This window comes from Mustela nigripes, chromosome 12 (assembly GCF_022355385.1).
Source record: "Mustela nigripes isolate SB6536 chromosome 12, MUSNIG.SB6536, whole genome shotgun sequence".
Taxonomy (NCBI): Eukaryota; Metazoa; Chordata; class Mammalia; order Carnivora; family Mustelidae; genus Mustela; species Mustela nigripes.
Window position 1 is genome coordinate 15,445,616 of NC_081568.1, and position 16,486 is coordinate 15,462,101.

Sequence of the window (16,486 nt, forward strand, 5' to 3'; positions counted from 1 at the left end):
ACTTCCCACTTGCAAACCCTTCCATTCATTCATGAACACTTCTGGATAGTCTCCTTTGCGTCTCCTGCCGGGTCAGGTCATCTGGGACCCATCATCCTCTCTAGCTTCACCTCACTCCGTCTTCTCAACATTCCCTCAGCGCTCCAGCTACTGTTCTTATACATTTTTGAATGTTACTTCTGCACCTTTGTTACATTGCTCCTAAAATTCCATTGTAGCTCTCTGAACCAATAGACTCTGTCTCGTTTTCTATTAATAGCAAAATACTAGTTCAAGTCAATTTAAGAGAATTTATTTAAGTATGTCACATCTCCTCTTGTACTGTCAACCCTTGTGCTTAACACCGTTATTGTACCATTAGCGATGGGATGTGATCATTTGTCCTTGAATTTGCCTCCTCTTCATTAGTTTCATTAATGACCAGGACTGTGTATTTCATTAGTATAACCTCCACATCTAGTACAGTGTGTGGCATACTGTGGTTTCTTAAAGCCATTGAGCTCATGCTGAAGCAGTGAATTTTGAAGTGAATAGAATCATTTCCTTCATCTGCCTTATTCATGTGTATAATAAAACTCCATTTGGAAATTTGGACTTACCAAGGTTAAACAATTACATAGTAGAAAAATCAAGGCTACCTATCTGATGTGACTTCCACCACTGTTACTTATATATATATGTCTCAAGTCTTCTCCTGAGTCCATAATGCATTATACAGGCCATGAATCCATTATCCCTTGAGTCGTTATGGAAATGTAAGTAAGCAAACTACACTCTATTTCTTTCAGTTTCTATATTAGCTCCTTTACGGAAATTAAACTACTTTTGATTTTCCTGAGCTTCTTCCCTGCAATTCAGTTGTTCATAGAGCAAAGTTATTGCCTAATAATAAAAACAATGATGCCATGTAATTTTCTTCTCAAAAGTCAACAATGTCTCCCTATTTCTCTAAATATGAATTATAGGTACTTGGGTCTTTCTTTGAACCTCAAATCCAAAGAGTCCCTTCCATGCCAGGATCTTTACATGTGTTATTCCTTCATCATGGACTTGTCTTCATTCCCAGGAGTCATGAGCATACCACTAATGTGGACTAAATAGCTTCTATTCACTTTTAGATAACAGCCTGGCTATTCGTTCCTCAGAGAGTTCTGTTATCATCAGTCTAAGTCTTACACTACAGAGAGCACATTTTTTTCCTACAATCCTCATCATGGTTCTTAATTAAATATGTCTTTGTGTGAAAGTCAGTTTAATGTCAATGCCTTCTAATATATCTCCTTTGTTTGTAATCATATAAACAATACCTAGGGTAATGACCAGGGCAAAGAAAGAACTCAATACATTTTGAATGAATGAATATATCCTAAGCAGTCTTCAATTTTTATTAAAACAGGCTCACCAGTAATCAAAGTATAGTTCTGAACAATGCAAACCAAAGGCTATGATTAAATTAGTATAGTTTAGTTTTGCTTTATACTTTGTAGTATTTTTTAGTGTAGAAAATGATTTCATACCATATATAGTTTTAATTTCTATGAATACAGTGACAAATCATATATAGGAAAAATAAATATCCTACAGGAAAGGAATTGATTACATTTCATTCTAATTATTAAAATGAATGCATCGTATCTTCTTTATGAATTTTCAAAACAAAAATGAAAACCTGGATGAAGACCCTGTGGCTCAACTTTCAAATTAAATACTTTTATTATGTGAGATCCGGAGCAATGCAGTGTTCAAAATCAGTTGAACTTGAATCAGTGTTCAAAATCAATTGTTCAAAATCATTTCATTGAATTAAAATCAATTAGCTAATGAAAAAGGTATCTTGAGAATAATCTAATACCTATGTCAAAAATTATTCATTTCCTTAGGAAAAATACATGTTGAACTAAATCAGACTTTAATTAGTTAAGAAGTGAGATAAGGTTTTCGGAATGTATATTTCTACTCTTTGATATTTTGGAAACATTTAGATTAATATCTACTTTTGCATGAAAATATTGAAGCATGGTAAAACTAATACTATTATTTATATCCAGAAGAGATACTAAGAAGATTACCTAATCCAAATATTGTTTCTGTATTAAAAAAATCTAGAGGCAAGATATGACCAATAAAATGCCAGACAAAGCTAAAGAAGATTTGTATCTTACTATAAATGGTCAAAGTGATGTATAGAAATTAAACACTGAAGAATTATATGAGTGAGCTAAAAACAATGAAAGACAATTCCCAGGAGAAAAGGGAAGGAGAGAGAACTTAATACCAGGGACATGTTTTCCAACTGGCAGCCAGCCTCATCTCTCTGGGAGAAATTAAACTGGACAAAAGCCTCAGGTTCCAAAAATTTAGGTTTTGCATCTCTTGAATATTAGAAATCATAACTTTCAGGCTCCTGAAGGTATAGCACTTTCAGAATGAAGGTATCTGAAAAAAGCAAGACTACTTAAAAACAACTATATGAAATGAAAATTAGACTATCTACCCACCAGCTTCAGAAAGTACAAGGAACTTAATGGCCTAGTAGAAGTTCTTGATTCTAATAAGAGTTCTGTGATAAGAGGAGCCTGGGTGGCTCAGTGGGTTGAGGCCTCTGCCTTCGGCTCGGGTCATGATCCCGGTGTCCTGGGATCGAGCCCCGCATCGGGCTCTCTGCTCAGCAGGGAGCCTGCTTCCTCATCTCTGCCTGCCTCTCTGCCTGCTTGTGACCACTGTCTGTCAAATAAATAAATAAAATCTTTAAAAAAAAAAAAAAAGAGTTCTGCAATAAGCTGAAACCACAAGTTCCAGCTCAGGTGAAAGGTATAATTTTTATTTTTTTAATGTTATTGGTATTAGTGTTTTTGCTATTTCCATTGAATGTATGGCCAAGAAGCTACAGGAAAAATTAAAAATTAATATTCATTCAGATTAATAAAACCAATTGGTTGCCAGCAGACAAAAAGACAAGTGGCTTTCCATTGATATTTCTCAAGCTATATTTTGGAGGAAGCCAACCAAAATCCTTATTCCTACTATGTATACTATTGAGGACAAATGAATTGTAAAATTTTAAAAGGCATACTGGGATCATATCTTCATAACAGATAGTGACTAAACAAAAGAATTATGAAAACTCATCAAGCACAAACACAGATTAGAAAATTTGAACAAGATTATTAATTAGTGTTTTGCAATAATTAAAATCCTAAGAGAAGAAACAGAAATAAAAATGAAAGAATAGGCCATTACATAAAGAGGAAAAATGGAACCAAATACAATTAGAAATTTTAAAATATAATCAAATTAATATTCACGTGTAAGTCAAAGAACATACTAAACATTCAACTTAGAGGATTTATATACTAGAAATAAATTTGACAGAAATTATATCAAACAGAAATTTCAGAATGAAATAATAACTGAGGAAATTAAAAATTGCAAAGAAACAACATATACTGACATTCTATAATTAAATATAAAAATCTCAATAATTATATAGGTACTGATTCTACACTGCTATTGGTTGAATTTTGTACCAGCAAAATTCAAAGGTTAAAGGTCTAACCTCCTCTAACCTTTTTTTAGAAATAGCTCTTTACAGAGCTAATTAAGTAAAAGTGAGGTCGTTAAGTGGACTCTAATCTGACTGATGTTCTTATGAAAAGGGGAAATTTGGACACAGAGATGCAGATACATGAAGAATACCATGTGAACATAAAGATAGCTATCTACAAGCTAAGGAGAATGCCATCAAAAAAGTCTTCCCTTGGAAACCCCAAGAGGAATCAACTCTGCCAACATCTTGATTTCAGACTTCTAGCCTCTAGGATGGTGAGACAATAACTTCTTGTTGTTTAAACCTCTCAGTTTATAGTACTGTGTAATGGCAACCTTATTTACTTAATATACAGACTGAAAGAAATTAAATGTCTGATAAAGGAAAATAATAAAAGCTTAGATACTTAGTGTATCTACAGGCCATAAAGAAAACAGTAATAATCCTGAAATCAACCTAAGCAAAAGAGGATATTAAAAAATGAAATCACAACAGATTTTCCATCAAAAATAGAATTCACCATACAATATATATTTGATAATACAATAATGGAAAAACTCATCATAGAATCCCATACACACACACACACACAAATGATACAGTTAAAAAAAAAAAAAAGGTTTTACTACTCACACGCAAAATCGCAAAATAGAAATTTAATAAATGATTGCATATAAGCAATAAAAAAAATCAAACCAAAAGAAAGAAGGGTAGAAGTGATGGAAAACATAGATACTGGCAAATCTGAATAAATCCAAGGAAAATCTAATGTTTAAATAATTTGAATCATGAAAAATTTGGAAAGTGCTTTCTAATGAGGTATAAGATATTTGACAAATATAAAAGTTGAAAGCAAAGAGGGTTTAAATATCCTAAATTATCTTTATTGTTTAGGATTACTGTAAAGATATTTACTTTGAATTTTATAAAACATATCAGTTAACCAAAATATCCTAGACGAGAGCCCAGGCAGTAATCAGTAATTTCTCTGAAATTTGCCAGAGCAACATTTTTATTTTTATTTATTTATTTATTTATTTTTGAGAGTGAGTGGAAGGTGGGAGTGAGGGGGAGAGAGGCATTTTTTTTTTTTCTTAAGATTGTATTTATTTATTTGACAGAGAGAGAGAGCAATCACAAGTAGGCAGAGAGGCAGGCAGAGACAGAGGGGGAAGCAGGCTCCCTGCTGAGCAGAGAGCCTGATGAGGGGCTCTATCCCAGGACCCAGAGACCATGACCTGAGCTGAAGGCAAAGGCTTAACCTACTGAGCCACCCAGGAACTCCGGGAAAGAGAGAATCTTAAGCAGGCTTCATGTCCAGTACAGAGCCCAACATGGCTTGATCTGATGACCCTGAAATCATAACCTGAGCTGAAATCAAGAATGAGATGCTTAGCTGACTCAGGCACCCAGTTACCCTGGATTAGAAAATTTTTCTTGATATGTCTTTTCAGGCAAGGGATGTAAGAGCAAAAATAAACTATTTAGACTACATCAAAATACAAAGCTTTTGCACACCAAAGAAAGCAATCAACAAAACTAAAAGGCAATCTACTGAATGGGAGAAGATATTTGCAAATGACATATCCAATAAAGGGTTGGTATCCAAAATATATAAACAACTTACACAACTAAGCATCCTAAAAACAAGTAATCCAATTAAAAATTGGCAGAAGACATGAACAGACATTTCTCCAAAGAAGAAAATACAGATGGCCAACAGCCACAGGAAAAAAATGATCAACATCCTCATCATCATAGAAATGCAAATCAAAACTGTAAGATATCACCTTATACCTATCAGAATGGCTAATATAAAAAACATAAGAAATGACAAGTGTTTGCAAGGATGTGGAGAAAAAGGAACCTTCTTGTATTGTTGGTACCAATGCAAAGTGGTGCAGCCACTGTGGAAAACAACATGAAGGTGCCTCAAAGTTAAAAACAGAACTACCCTATGATCTTATAATCACACTACTGAGTATTTACCCAAAGAATGCAAAAACACTATTTTGAAGGAATACATACATCCTGAGTTTATAGCAGTGTTATTTACAATAGCCAAATAAAAGAAGGAGCCCGCATGTCCATTGATTGATGAATGGATAAAGAAGTGATATATAAATCTATCTATCTACATACATACAATGGAATATTACTTAGCCATAAAAAAGAATGAAATATTGCCTTTTGCAAAGACACGGATGGAGCTAGAGAATACTATGCTAAGTGAAATAAATGAGTCAGAGAAAGATCAATACATGATTTCATTCATGTGTGGAATTTAAGAAATAAAACAAAGGATTAAAGAAAATAAAGAGAGCGAGAGACAAAGCAAGAAACAGACTCTTAACTAGAGAGAACAAACTGATGACTGCTTTATTAAGAGCATCAAACACATAGAAAATCAGCAAGGAACTTCAGTAAAATAAAGGAGGTAAGAAATCACCTTGCTAAATTTTTCAAGCAATCGAAAACCATGATGCTCAAAAGAATTAAGTGACCTCTTCTTGGTGAAGGAGGTGGATGGCGGGTTGGGTAAAGTAGATGATAAGGGTTAAAGAGTTCATTTGTCATGCTGAGCACTGAGTGAGGTGTGGAATTGTTGAATCATTATATTGTACACTTGAAACTGACACTGTATGCTAATTGCACTGGAATTAAAATTTAAAAATCAAGTATATGAATTAAAAAGAAATGGTACACAGTTATATTTCAGAAAGAAGTACACTGAACCCAAAATCAGAGTCACATAAGAATTTCCATGGGTCATTTTCCTTCTGGGTCCCATTTTCAATTAAAATGATAAAATCTGTTTATAGTTATATTGATATACAGACTAATATAATACAGTCTGAATAATATTTATTTTTATATTTTATTCTGATTTGAAAATGCATTAAAACATTTTCTGGGCCCTTTAAGCACCATGAATCCTACTGATGATGCCAACTATAACAGACAATTTCCCCCTGGCAAAAATTTTTCTAGACATTGCCAAATCTCCCAGGGATGAGTATCATCTCTGGGTTAGCACCGCTGATACACACACTCACACACAAACACACACCCAGATGGATATGTTTATAGAGTAATATAAAGTTCACAATGTGAATAACTATAAATGTCATGGCCATGGCATATGTATTATGACCTTTAAAAAACCGTCAGTGTAGCATTAGGAAACGCATTAATTAACTTAAACATTTTAAAGTTATATTAAATACAAAAATACCAGATATTCTCTAAAAATGTAATTAACCTTAATGAAATCTGATTTGTTCAAAAAAAGATTCTAAATCTCTACAAATTAAATGACATGCATACCAAATCAAAATCCTCTTTTATGCACCTAATTTATAGAACTGGATCTAAATAGTTAAATCTCCATGATGATTATTTGAAAAGTTCCATTTCCATATAGAACCATGTGTCATAATTTCACACGACATCATGTCATCACATTGTCATCTGTACAAAATTCAAATGCCATGTTTTGATACATGAAGTTTTCCATTTCAAAGAACTTATGATAAAATGTTCATAAAATTATCATCTTGACAATATTAGATGACAATTGGGACCTTTCCCTGCTGCACACTTAATTTTTTTTTTTTTTTTTTAAGATTTTATTTATTTATTTGACAGAGAGAAATCACAAGTAGACGGAGAGGCAGGCAGAGAGAGAGAGAGGGAAGCAGGCTCCCTGCTGAGCAGAGAGCCCGATGCGGGACTCGATCCCAGGACCCTGAGATCATGACCTGAGCCGAAGGCAGTGGCTTAACCCACTGAGCCACCCAGGCGCCCCCTGCACACTTAATTTTTAATTCAGAGCTCATAATGACATTAAAGATATCATACATTCCTTTCTGAAAGCTTAAACCTTCCCTATCCTTTCTCCATGATTTATTTTTAACCTCAAAATCATTTATTTAATTAGAAACTAATGCACTATTTAATTAGAAACAAAAGAGTTTTGAAGGTTCTCTTTTACAGAAAGAAAATAATATAGAATAATGGCAGTAATAGTGATGATGAGAGAAGAATTTCATGCACTGTTTATTAGAAATTGATCCCCATTAAAGAATAAGATACCTTACAATTCCTTCTTTGGCAGAGCCATAACTAATCCCATGAGCAAGAAGAGGTGGCTTAACTGTTCTGAGCATTGTTACTTCCTATTACTTGAAAAATTTGGCAAGATGATTTCTTAGCTCCTTTGTTTTGCTAAAATTCCTTGCTTATCTTCTATATTTTTTGTTTTTACTAAAACAATTTGAGAATAATTGTGTATAGACTATACTCATCTATTCAGGATAGGATGCAATTGTGGGGGGAGTGGTAACATTTTAGTAACTAAACTCTTAATAGATGTAAGCAATAGCTTCTACAAGTGGTTTATATCTAGAAAAATTTCTAATAGTTACAAATGGAGAAGATACACTGTAAATATAGGAAAGTGAAGATGGAGAATATAATTCATTTGCCTGTTCTGAAAAATTTTAAGTTTTCATTAACCTTTATTATCAAATATATCTTCAGTGTCAACAGAGCCCTACACCTAAACATAAAATTGTGAACAGACTAAATATCTTTGCCTAAAATGCACTGTGAAGTAGAAGCTCCTTTTTTTAGTGTCTTACCTATTATTTATGATTTTTATTCCACTCTCCTTAATTATCAAATAATGCAATGTAAAAAATATCCCCTTACAGATATCCTGGAAAAACACTTTTTTTTATTTTTTATGTAAGACTGTCTGGCTAGTTAAAGAAGTAATCTTCTATGATATTATTCAAATGAAAATCATACATATTTATGGAGCAAAGCAGATAGCTCTCACAAGGAGTTACCACTGGAAATATATGAAGCCTATTGCCAGCAGTTGTCGATTATTTTCAATGTATATTTTTTGCATTATTTGCAATGTATATTTTTAGGTAAATTCTACCAATACATATGTTTGCATATTTGCAACATGAACTAGTTAGAGTCAATACACTTTGCAATGACAACCTGCAATCTAGGGTACAATCTATTAGGAAACATGAGACAAGGAAAACAGCCAATAGCAAGTAGCTAAAAAACAGAAATTCATCTGTATTCTAAGTTGTAATTTCTGGTCTCTAACGTAAGCATTCCCACTTTCACACCATTTTTTATTTGATAAGCAATATATCCTAATATATGAGATAAACTATATATGTTAAGGCCTGAAGCATGTTATTTTTATCTATTGTCACTAATTCTGAACACCAATGGCCTCACATTTCCAAAGATTCCAAGTCAAATACAAATATGGTTCAGTCAAGGAGAGCCTGGGTGGCTCAGTGAGTTGAGTGTCTGCCCTTGGCTCCCATCATGATCTGGACATTCTAGGATGGAGCCTCATGCTGGGCTTCTTGCTCAGTGGGGAGTCTGCTTCTCTCCCTCCATCTGCCCATCCCCCCCATGCTCTGTCACTCACTATCTCAAATTAATAAATAAATAAAATCTTTTAAAAATATATGGTTTGGTCAAAGAATGCTAGGACTTTCTTGTTCGGATCCTAGCCATTCTGACAGATGAAATGAAATATTGCCTTAACTCTGTCAGAGTGGCAGGAATCCAGAAGAAAAATAATGGCAAGCCTTGGCAAGGATTTGAAGAAAAGGGAACCCTCTTGCCCTATTGGTGGAGGTGTAAACTGATGCTGTCACTGTAGAAAAGAGTATGGAGTTTCCTAAAAAAATTAAAAATAGAATTATCATATGATCCAGCAATTGCACTAGTGGGTATTACCCAAAGGAAACAAAACACTAATTCAAAGAGATATGTGCACCCTTATGTTTAGTCAGCATCCTTTACAATAACAAGGATATGGAAACATTTCAAGTGGTTGATGGATAAATGGGTAAGAAAGATGCAGTGTGTGTGTGTGTGTGTGTGTACATACACACACACACACACACACACGAAGGAATATGATTCAGTCATAAAAAAGAATGAGCTCTTGCCATCCACAACAACTTGGGTGGACGTAGACGATACAATGTAAGTGAAATAAATAAAGCAGAGAAAGACAAATAACCAAACGATTTCACTCGTATATGGAATTTAAACAAAAAAGAGATCAAGGAACAATTAAATACAAAGAACAGACTGGTAGTCACCAGAGGAGAGGTGGGTGAGGGGATATGTCAAATAAAGGGTAGAGACAGTTCTCTTGTCATGATGAGCACTGAGTAATGTGGAGAACCACTGAATCATTACACTCTACAACTGAAACGAATATAACACTGTATGTCAGTTATATGTCAAAAAAGAAAACATTGGGACAAAAAAAAAAACAAAGAACAAAAAAATAATAGGAGTTCCTATGTTAAAATAATAAATCTTTATAAAGCAGAAATTATAAACGAAGTCCAAAGACAAATATCAACTGTGAAAAAACTATTCATAACTTATATTATTGGCAAGATATTATTATATTTACTATATAAAGAATTATTATTATTGATAAGTTAAAGAGTCTAAAAAAAGAATTTAATATCAAAGGACATGGACAGTTAGTAAAAAAAATTTGTATCTCTCAAATATGAATTTCACTCATTATAGGAGAAATATACACTAAAAATACACAAAGATGTTATTTTTACCTATTATATTTGCAAAATTCTAAGTTTTACAATCCCACTATTGGCATTGCTGTCGAAAAATAGTCACTTTTACATCAGGGAGAGAAGTGCAAAATACTACATTACCTATGGAGGGGGATCTAGTAATACTACCAAAATTAAAGATTTATTTATCTGAATCAGAATCTCACTTTTGGAAATTTCTACCACAGACATAATATATGTTAAATATGTGTAGAAGAGCACTCATTACATAATTGCATGAAATAGGAATGAAACAACAATAAAAATTAAAACACCACAGTTAATAAACATTCATTAAAATATCTGTGAGGCAATTGTACCCCAGTGAAAATGGTGAAGTCAAAAATCTCTCCATTTGAAAATTTCAAAATTTTCAAAAATTCTCTACATCATAAAAGCAATTATTAGTGAGATTTGGTTTCAGTAATTTCAAATAATTATCCCAACCATTAACATGGCTACAAAAGTTTATAGCTCAGGGAGCACTTTTCTTGATTAGCGTTTGATCATTACAACAGGCACTGAGATAGATAGTGTAAGTGTTAAGACGAAGTAGTCCCAGGACTTGCTTCTAAAGAATCCACAGTGTACTAGGTGAGGCAGGCATTTTAACTAGGAGCTCACAAACATTTCCTGCAAATGCCATTGGTAAATATTTTAGACTTTGAGTGCCTTGCTTTCTCTGGCCGCCTCTTCATCCTACCAATGTAGCTTGGAAATAGCCATATACAATACATATATGCATAACTGCGGCTGTATTATAAAAAACGCATTAGTCATGGAAACAAATTTGAATTTCATATAATTTCCATATGTCACAAAAATTATTTTTTAAAAAATCAAGAATTTGAAAATGAGAACAAACAACCCAAAACTTCTTTAGTATGTAGGCAGTACCAAAAATGTGCACGGGCTGAATTTGGCACACAAACTATAATTTATCTGACCCATGATCTAAGCCATAAACTAACCTTTATAGTTGAATTAGTATCAGAAATACCAAACAATATTTCCCAGTTTTACCATTAAGGACACAGAAATACAGAGAATTAAAGAAACTTCCCAATATAATACAGATAATTAGCAGAGAAGCTTTTCACTTACTAATCACTGGTATCTCATGAAGGCAATGAGTCTACTCCAATGATAGGTGTTGGTGGACGGCATAAATTTTCGTTGTGATAGCTTATATAAAACTATATCCTAATATGGATTGAGTTTTACAGTCTTTTAAAAATCTGTGATATTTTTATGTATGTATATAGTAAGAGGGGAATGCAAAGAATCTATATAATCAAGTTAGAATTTCTCATAAAGGATGATTAGAGTAGAGGAGAAAGACCAAGTGAGTGGATTAGGTCAGATAGTGAGTAAGAGAACCACATCCTTGGGTATGACCATTATATTTGTCTACTGTTACTATAAACAATAGAGCAGATACCAGTTTCTTCAGAACCTTCACAAACATGAATAGCTTCATAGACCTCCACTCCCCCATGGTGGGTAACAAGCTTTCAACCCTATGTTCATCAGCACTCCAGCCCAGAAAGAATGTTTAAAATCGACCTACCTTCATCATTTACCAAATGAGATGACACAAAAGGAAATGAAGGTTGTCTAATCTGTCCCTTTCAAGCAAATTTTTTTCACTTAGATTGAACTGACAAGAAATATACATAACAGAATATATATAATAATAAAATATGTTTTCCTTTTGGTATACCCCTAAAGGGAGGAAATACTTTGTTTCTTATTTTTCTCCTTTCCAAGGATAATAAATTATTACTGAAAAGTATTTTGAAGTTCACAAGCAAAAAACTTTCAAGTAATTCCATATATTACATTTTTATTTCAGCACATTTGTTTTCATTTATTTTGCGGAATACTTTGCAGGGAAAAAAAAAAGAAAATGATGAAATGAGTTGCTTTGTCTCATTTTAATATGCATATAAGAAAATGATTGAATGGTTTCAGATCTTTTTTTATGTGCCACATTCTGACTCTGCAGCTCCTGCTGGCTATGGAAAATACAGCTGCAACCCAGTGCCTCCCTGTTGGATGAGGGGTAAAGCAGATGGCTCGTGATCCTGAACTGCCTACACGTGAGGGAAGCACCATGGCTTGGATGGAGAACTTTTTTTTTTTTTTTTTTAAGTACTAACAGTACTAAAGTGAAAATAAATAGTCAAGCAGGGAGATGAAATTCACTGAGCCTGCAGTCATGGAGATTCTACTGCCATGCTTACTGTTCCTCCCAGAGGTACTGAACTAATCTAAGTGGTTGTCTCCCACGATCCATAATTCATCAGAAGGTCTCTCTACCTCCCGTGCTATTCTTTACCCTGGAGCCTACATGACACATGGTTAAGCTGTCCCCTATTACTGAGTGCACAATTTCCTAATGGGTTTGATAAGCGATTAAATTGTCTTGTATTTTCAAGAGAAAAGGAAGGTGGTTTGAAGTTACTGATTATTTTATCAACTCCATTCGTTTGGAATGTTAAGAAAATCTGTACCTGCTGTGTATATTGAATGTGTATTTAAAATATATCAGCATTTGAGTGGAAATTAATTTGGGGAATGGAAAAAAATACCCATGTGCTTTTAAAAGAGGACTTAAATTCAAATACAATTTCTGTAACAATTAATAAAAATAAATAAGATGTCATGAAAAAGCCTGTTCTTTTTGCTTCGTGTGCATTAGCAATAGATTAAAAACTGTAAATATCAATGTGCCAATAAATGACTTTGTGAATTCCAATATACCTTCATGGTAATAGAGGCAAAATTGCCCAATTGTGTGTTCAATTAAATATTTCCATTTTATACAAAAGAATGCAGAGAGTAATATACCAGTGAAGATCCAGTCCAGCATGGATGAACTAATGTTTAGGGAGAGGTGACATGACTGCTAAAGTTCTCTTTTTTTTTTTTAACAGTCATTATTTTAAACCATTTAGCATAAGAAATAGTATTCTGTAGTATATTTCATTCTACTTTCCATGTCTTTTCCAAAACCATCCCAACGCCACTCTCGTCTTATCCCATAATTTCTCAGAATAGGAAAAAGAATAAGAAAAACTTACTTTTCCAACATACTGAGGATCTGGTCCCATATGTTCTTCTAAAACAAAGAACTGATTCCAAACCCATCCCCTTTTGGGACGGTGGTGGACTTCGGTTTCACCTTCAATATGTTTGGTCTGGTTTCTGGTCACCTTGATGGAGCTGTGGTGAGCAGTTCCATAACACCTCTGCACAAAACAGAGACACACTAGGACTGGACAGATGCAAGATGTGCTCGTAATTTTCATTGTAAGATAGCTTTCCTGTTCACAGTCTCCTTTCTTTTCCTTGTCAGTTACAAATGCTTAGTGCGCATTCAAGAGAGAAGCCAGAGCATCTTTTGAAAGGACAGTCCAAAGTAAATTGTTTAGCGTGTCCATGATTTAACCGCCCATCAGGGAAAGGTCAGACTACATTTACATCCTGAAACGCTTGGGAGAATCAAAGCTGTAGTCGTCTGATTTCAAATCTTCACAGTAAGTGAACACGGACAATCATTTTCTACCTAATGGAAAGAGAGAAAATTATATATATTAAAAAACATGGTCACTTTAAGTATTCACTCGGAATGCAAATAATAATATTTTATAGTATGAGGCTGATAAGAATCTATACAAATTCTTTTGGAAATACATGAAAACATGTATACACATAGTCATGCATAAGCCTACATACTGCAAACATTTTTATAAGGACCTCCTTATCTGTGCTGTTTTCAATATTTAAAAACAAATTTATATAAATATATATATATGTGTTACTATTTATATCTATATAAATATACTATATATAAATTACTATTTATATCTATATAAATATATACATATATATGTATATATTTGTATATTTTTAAAGATTTCATTTATTTATTTGACAGAGATCACAAGTAGGCAGAGAGGCAGACAGAGAGAGGGGAAGGGAAGCAGGGTCCCTGCTGAGCAGGGAGCCCGATGAGGGGCTCAATCCCAGGACCCTGGGATCATGACCTGAGCCATAGGCAGAGGCTTTAACCCATTGAGCCACCCAGGCGCCCCTATATTTGTATTTCAAAACAATTTATGTATTTGGATATTTGTTCATATATACATATATATGCATATTGTGTATTTATATACGTGTGTATATAAAATCTTTTGAAATAATAGAAATGTAGCTCTCGGGAATGCAGAAACATATGCTCAAAAACTGACCATGAGTATTTGAACATGTGTAATATGATCTCTGACAATATGTGACCTATTAGGCACTCCATAGTAACTGTAAATTTTGTTTGCTTTTGTGTTTATTTTGTTTTGTTTTGTTTTTTGTTAAATGTGATACAAATTCACAACACATGCTACGCTTGGATTACATACTACATGTGACTCACTGTACATCAACAAAATACTCAAAATTCTTTAGCATTGAAAAATTGTCACAGATCAAGGAAGCAGGTACTTGAATTATTCTTAGTACATACAATAGAAGAAAATAAAACACAGCAGAAAAGATGACTGAAAAGAAATGTATGCAATTTAAAATAACTCCGTATATGGGGATCCGATTGGCACAGCTAATATGAGTGAGAGAGCATCAATAGGCTGAATTATAGCTTGAGTGGACTTTGAGAGGCCTGTGAGGTGTGGTCTTCACATACAGGCAAAACAGATTTCAAGATTGGGGATGACATTCAAGTAATTGTAACAGCTATGTAAAGAAAAGTAAAAGGAACTAAAGAATGGTGGCACAAAGAGCAGGAGGAGATGCTCTGATTTTTAAATAAGAAATATTGAGGAATTGGACTTAGATTTTAGTATAATTGACAATAAAGCAAAACTTTAGAAACATTTCCGGAAGAGAAGAAACAGGAGAAGAGAAAAAAAAGGTTGACCCTAAAATTGTTAGCTTATAAAAACATGAAACTGTGTAGCAAATATTGCTGTATTTTTTATATGTGTGATTTCTTTATTTTTTAAAGATTTTATTTATTTTAGGGGCACCTGGGTGGCTCAGTGGGTTAAAGCCTCTGCCTTCAGCTCAGGTCATGATCTCAGGGTCCTGGGATCAAGCCCCGCATCAGGCTCTCTGCTCGGAGCCTGCTTCCCCCTCTCTCTCTGCCTGCCTCTCTGCCTACTTGTGATCTCTGTCTGTCAAAAAAATAAATAAGATTTAAAAAAAAAAAAAAAAGATTTTATTTATTTTACAGAGAGAAAGACAGAGCACAAATTAGGGAGTGGAGGCAGAGAGAGAGGGAGAAGAGGCTCCCCTCTGAGCAGGGAGTCTGATGAGGGGCTTGACCCCAGGACCCTGACTAAGATCATGATCTGAGCAGAAAGTAGATGCTTAAACTGACTGAGACAACCAGGCACCCCTCTATGTGGCTTTTAATACTTATTTAGAAAAAAAAAATTGTATTCAAGATTATAGCTGTTCTAGCTAGTAAAAATATTAGATGAATCACTTTCTCATTTCACGAAATTCACCCCTGTACACCAACACAAACTGAAATGTAGATCTGAATGAATTACAAGGTGAATAACATGATGATAAAAGGATTTAACAAACGGAATATACATAAGTAACCACAGGATAATTCTTTCACACTGAGATAAATATTTATATAGAGTCAGGAATTTAAAAAAAAATCTCAGATGGAGGGCGCCTGGGTGGTTTTGTTGTTAAAGTGTCTGCTTTCGGCTCATGATCCCCAGGTCCTGGGATTGAGCCCCACATCAGGCTCCCTGCTCAGCAGGAAGCCTGCTTCTCCCTCTCCTGCTTCCCCTGCTTGTGTTCCCCTCTCGCTGTATCTCTCTCTGTCAAATAAATAAATAAAATCTTAAAAAAATATATCTCAATTGAGACTTAGAATATGGTGGTTTTCTCTATCAGTATTTCTCCCTATCATTAGGGTTAGTGGTTATACTTTTTTACCAGTTGTGCAAGAATCATATTGGGCTAGAACTAGGATTTAATTTTAATTATCTGGTAAATACAACTTGAAGTTTGCAATTTTTTACGGAAGCAAAAGATAAATATTTCACTGACTGAAATTCAAGTTGACCCAAAAATCTATTTTTAATTTATTTTTCCTTTTTTTTTAAATTGGCCAAAGACCTTAACAGACATCTCTCCATAGAAGATAAACAGATAGGAAATAAGCATATGAAAAGATAATCACATATACCATCAAGGAAATGCAAATTAAAATAATGATTAGATACCACTACACATCTATTAGAAATGGTAAAAGTCT

The 16,486-nt window shown here is 33.9% G+C and overlaps 1 protein-coding gene across 6 annotated transcripts in view; it reads right to left on the reverse strand.

Moving 5' to 3' along the window:
- CDH18 (cadherin 18) overlaps window positions 1–16,486 on the reverse strand; it is a 982,055-nt gene that overhangs the window by 317,663 nt on the left and 647,906 nt on the right. For all 6 annotated transcript variants that reach the window (XM_059416934.1, XM_059416937.1, XM_059416936.1 and 3 more), the window contains one exon: window positions 13,275–13,759. In XM_059416934.1, coding sequence (XP_059272917.1) covers window positions 13,275–13,502 — 228 coding nt within the window. In that variant the 5' untranslated portion in view covers window positions 13,503–13,759. The remainder of the gene's footprint in view (window positions 1–13,274; window positions 13,760–16,486) is intronic.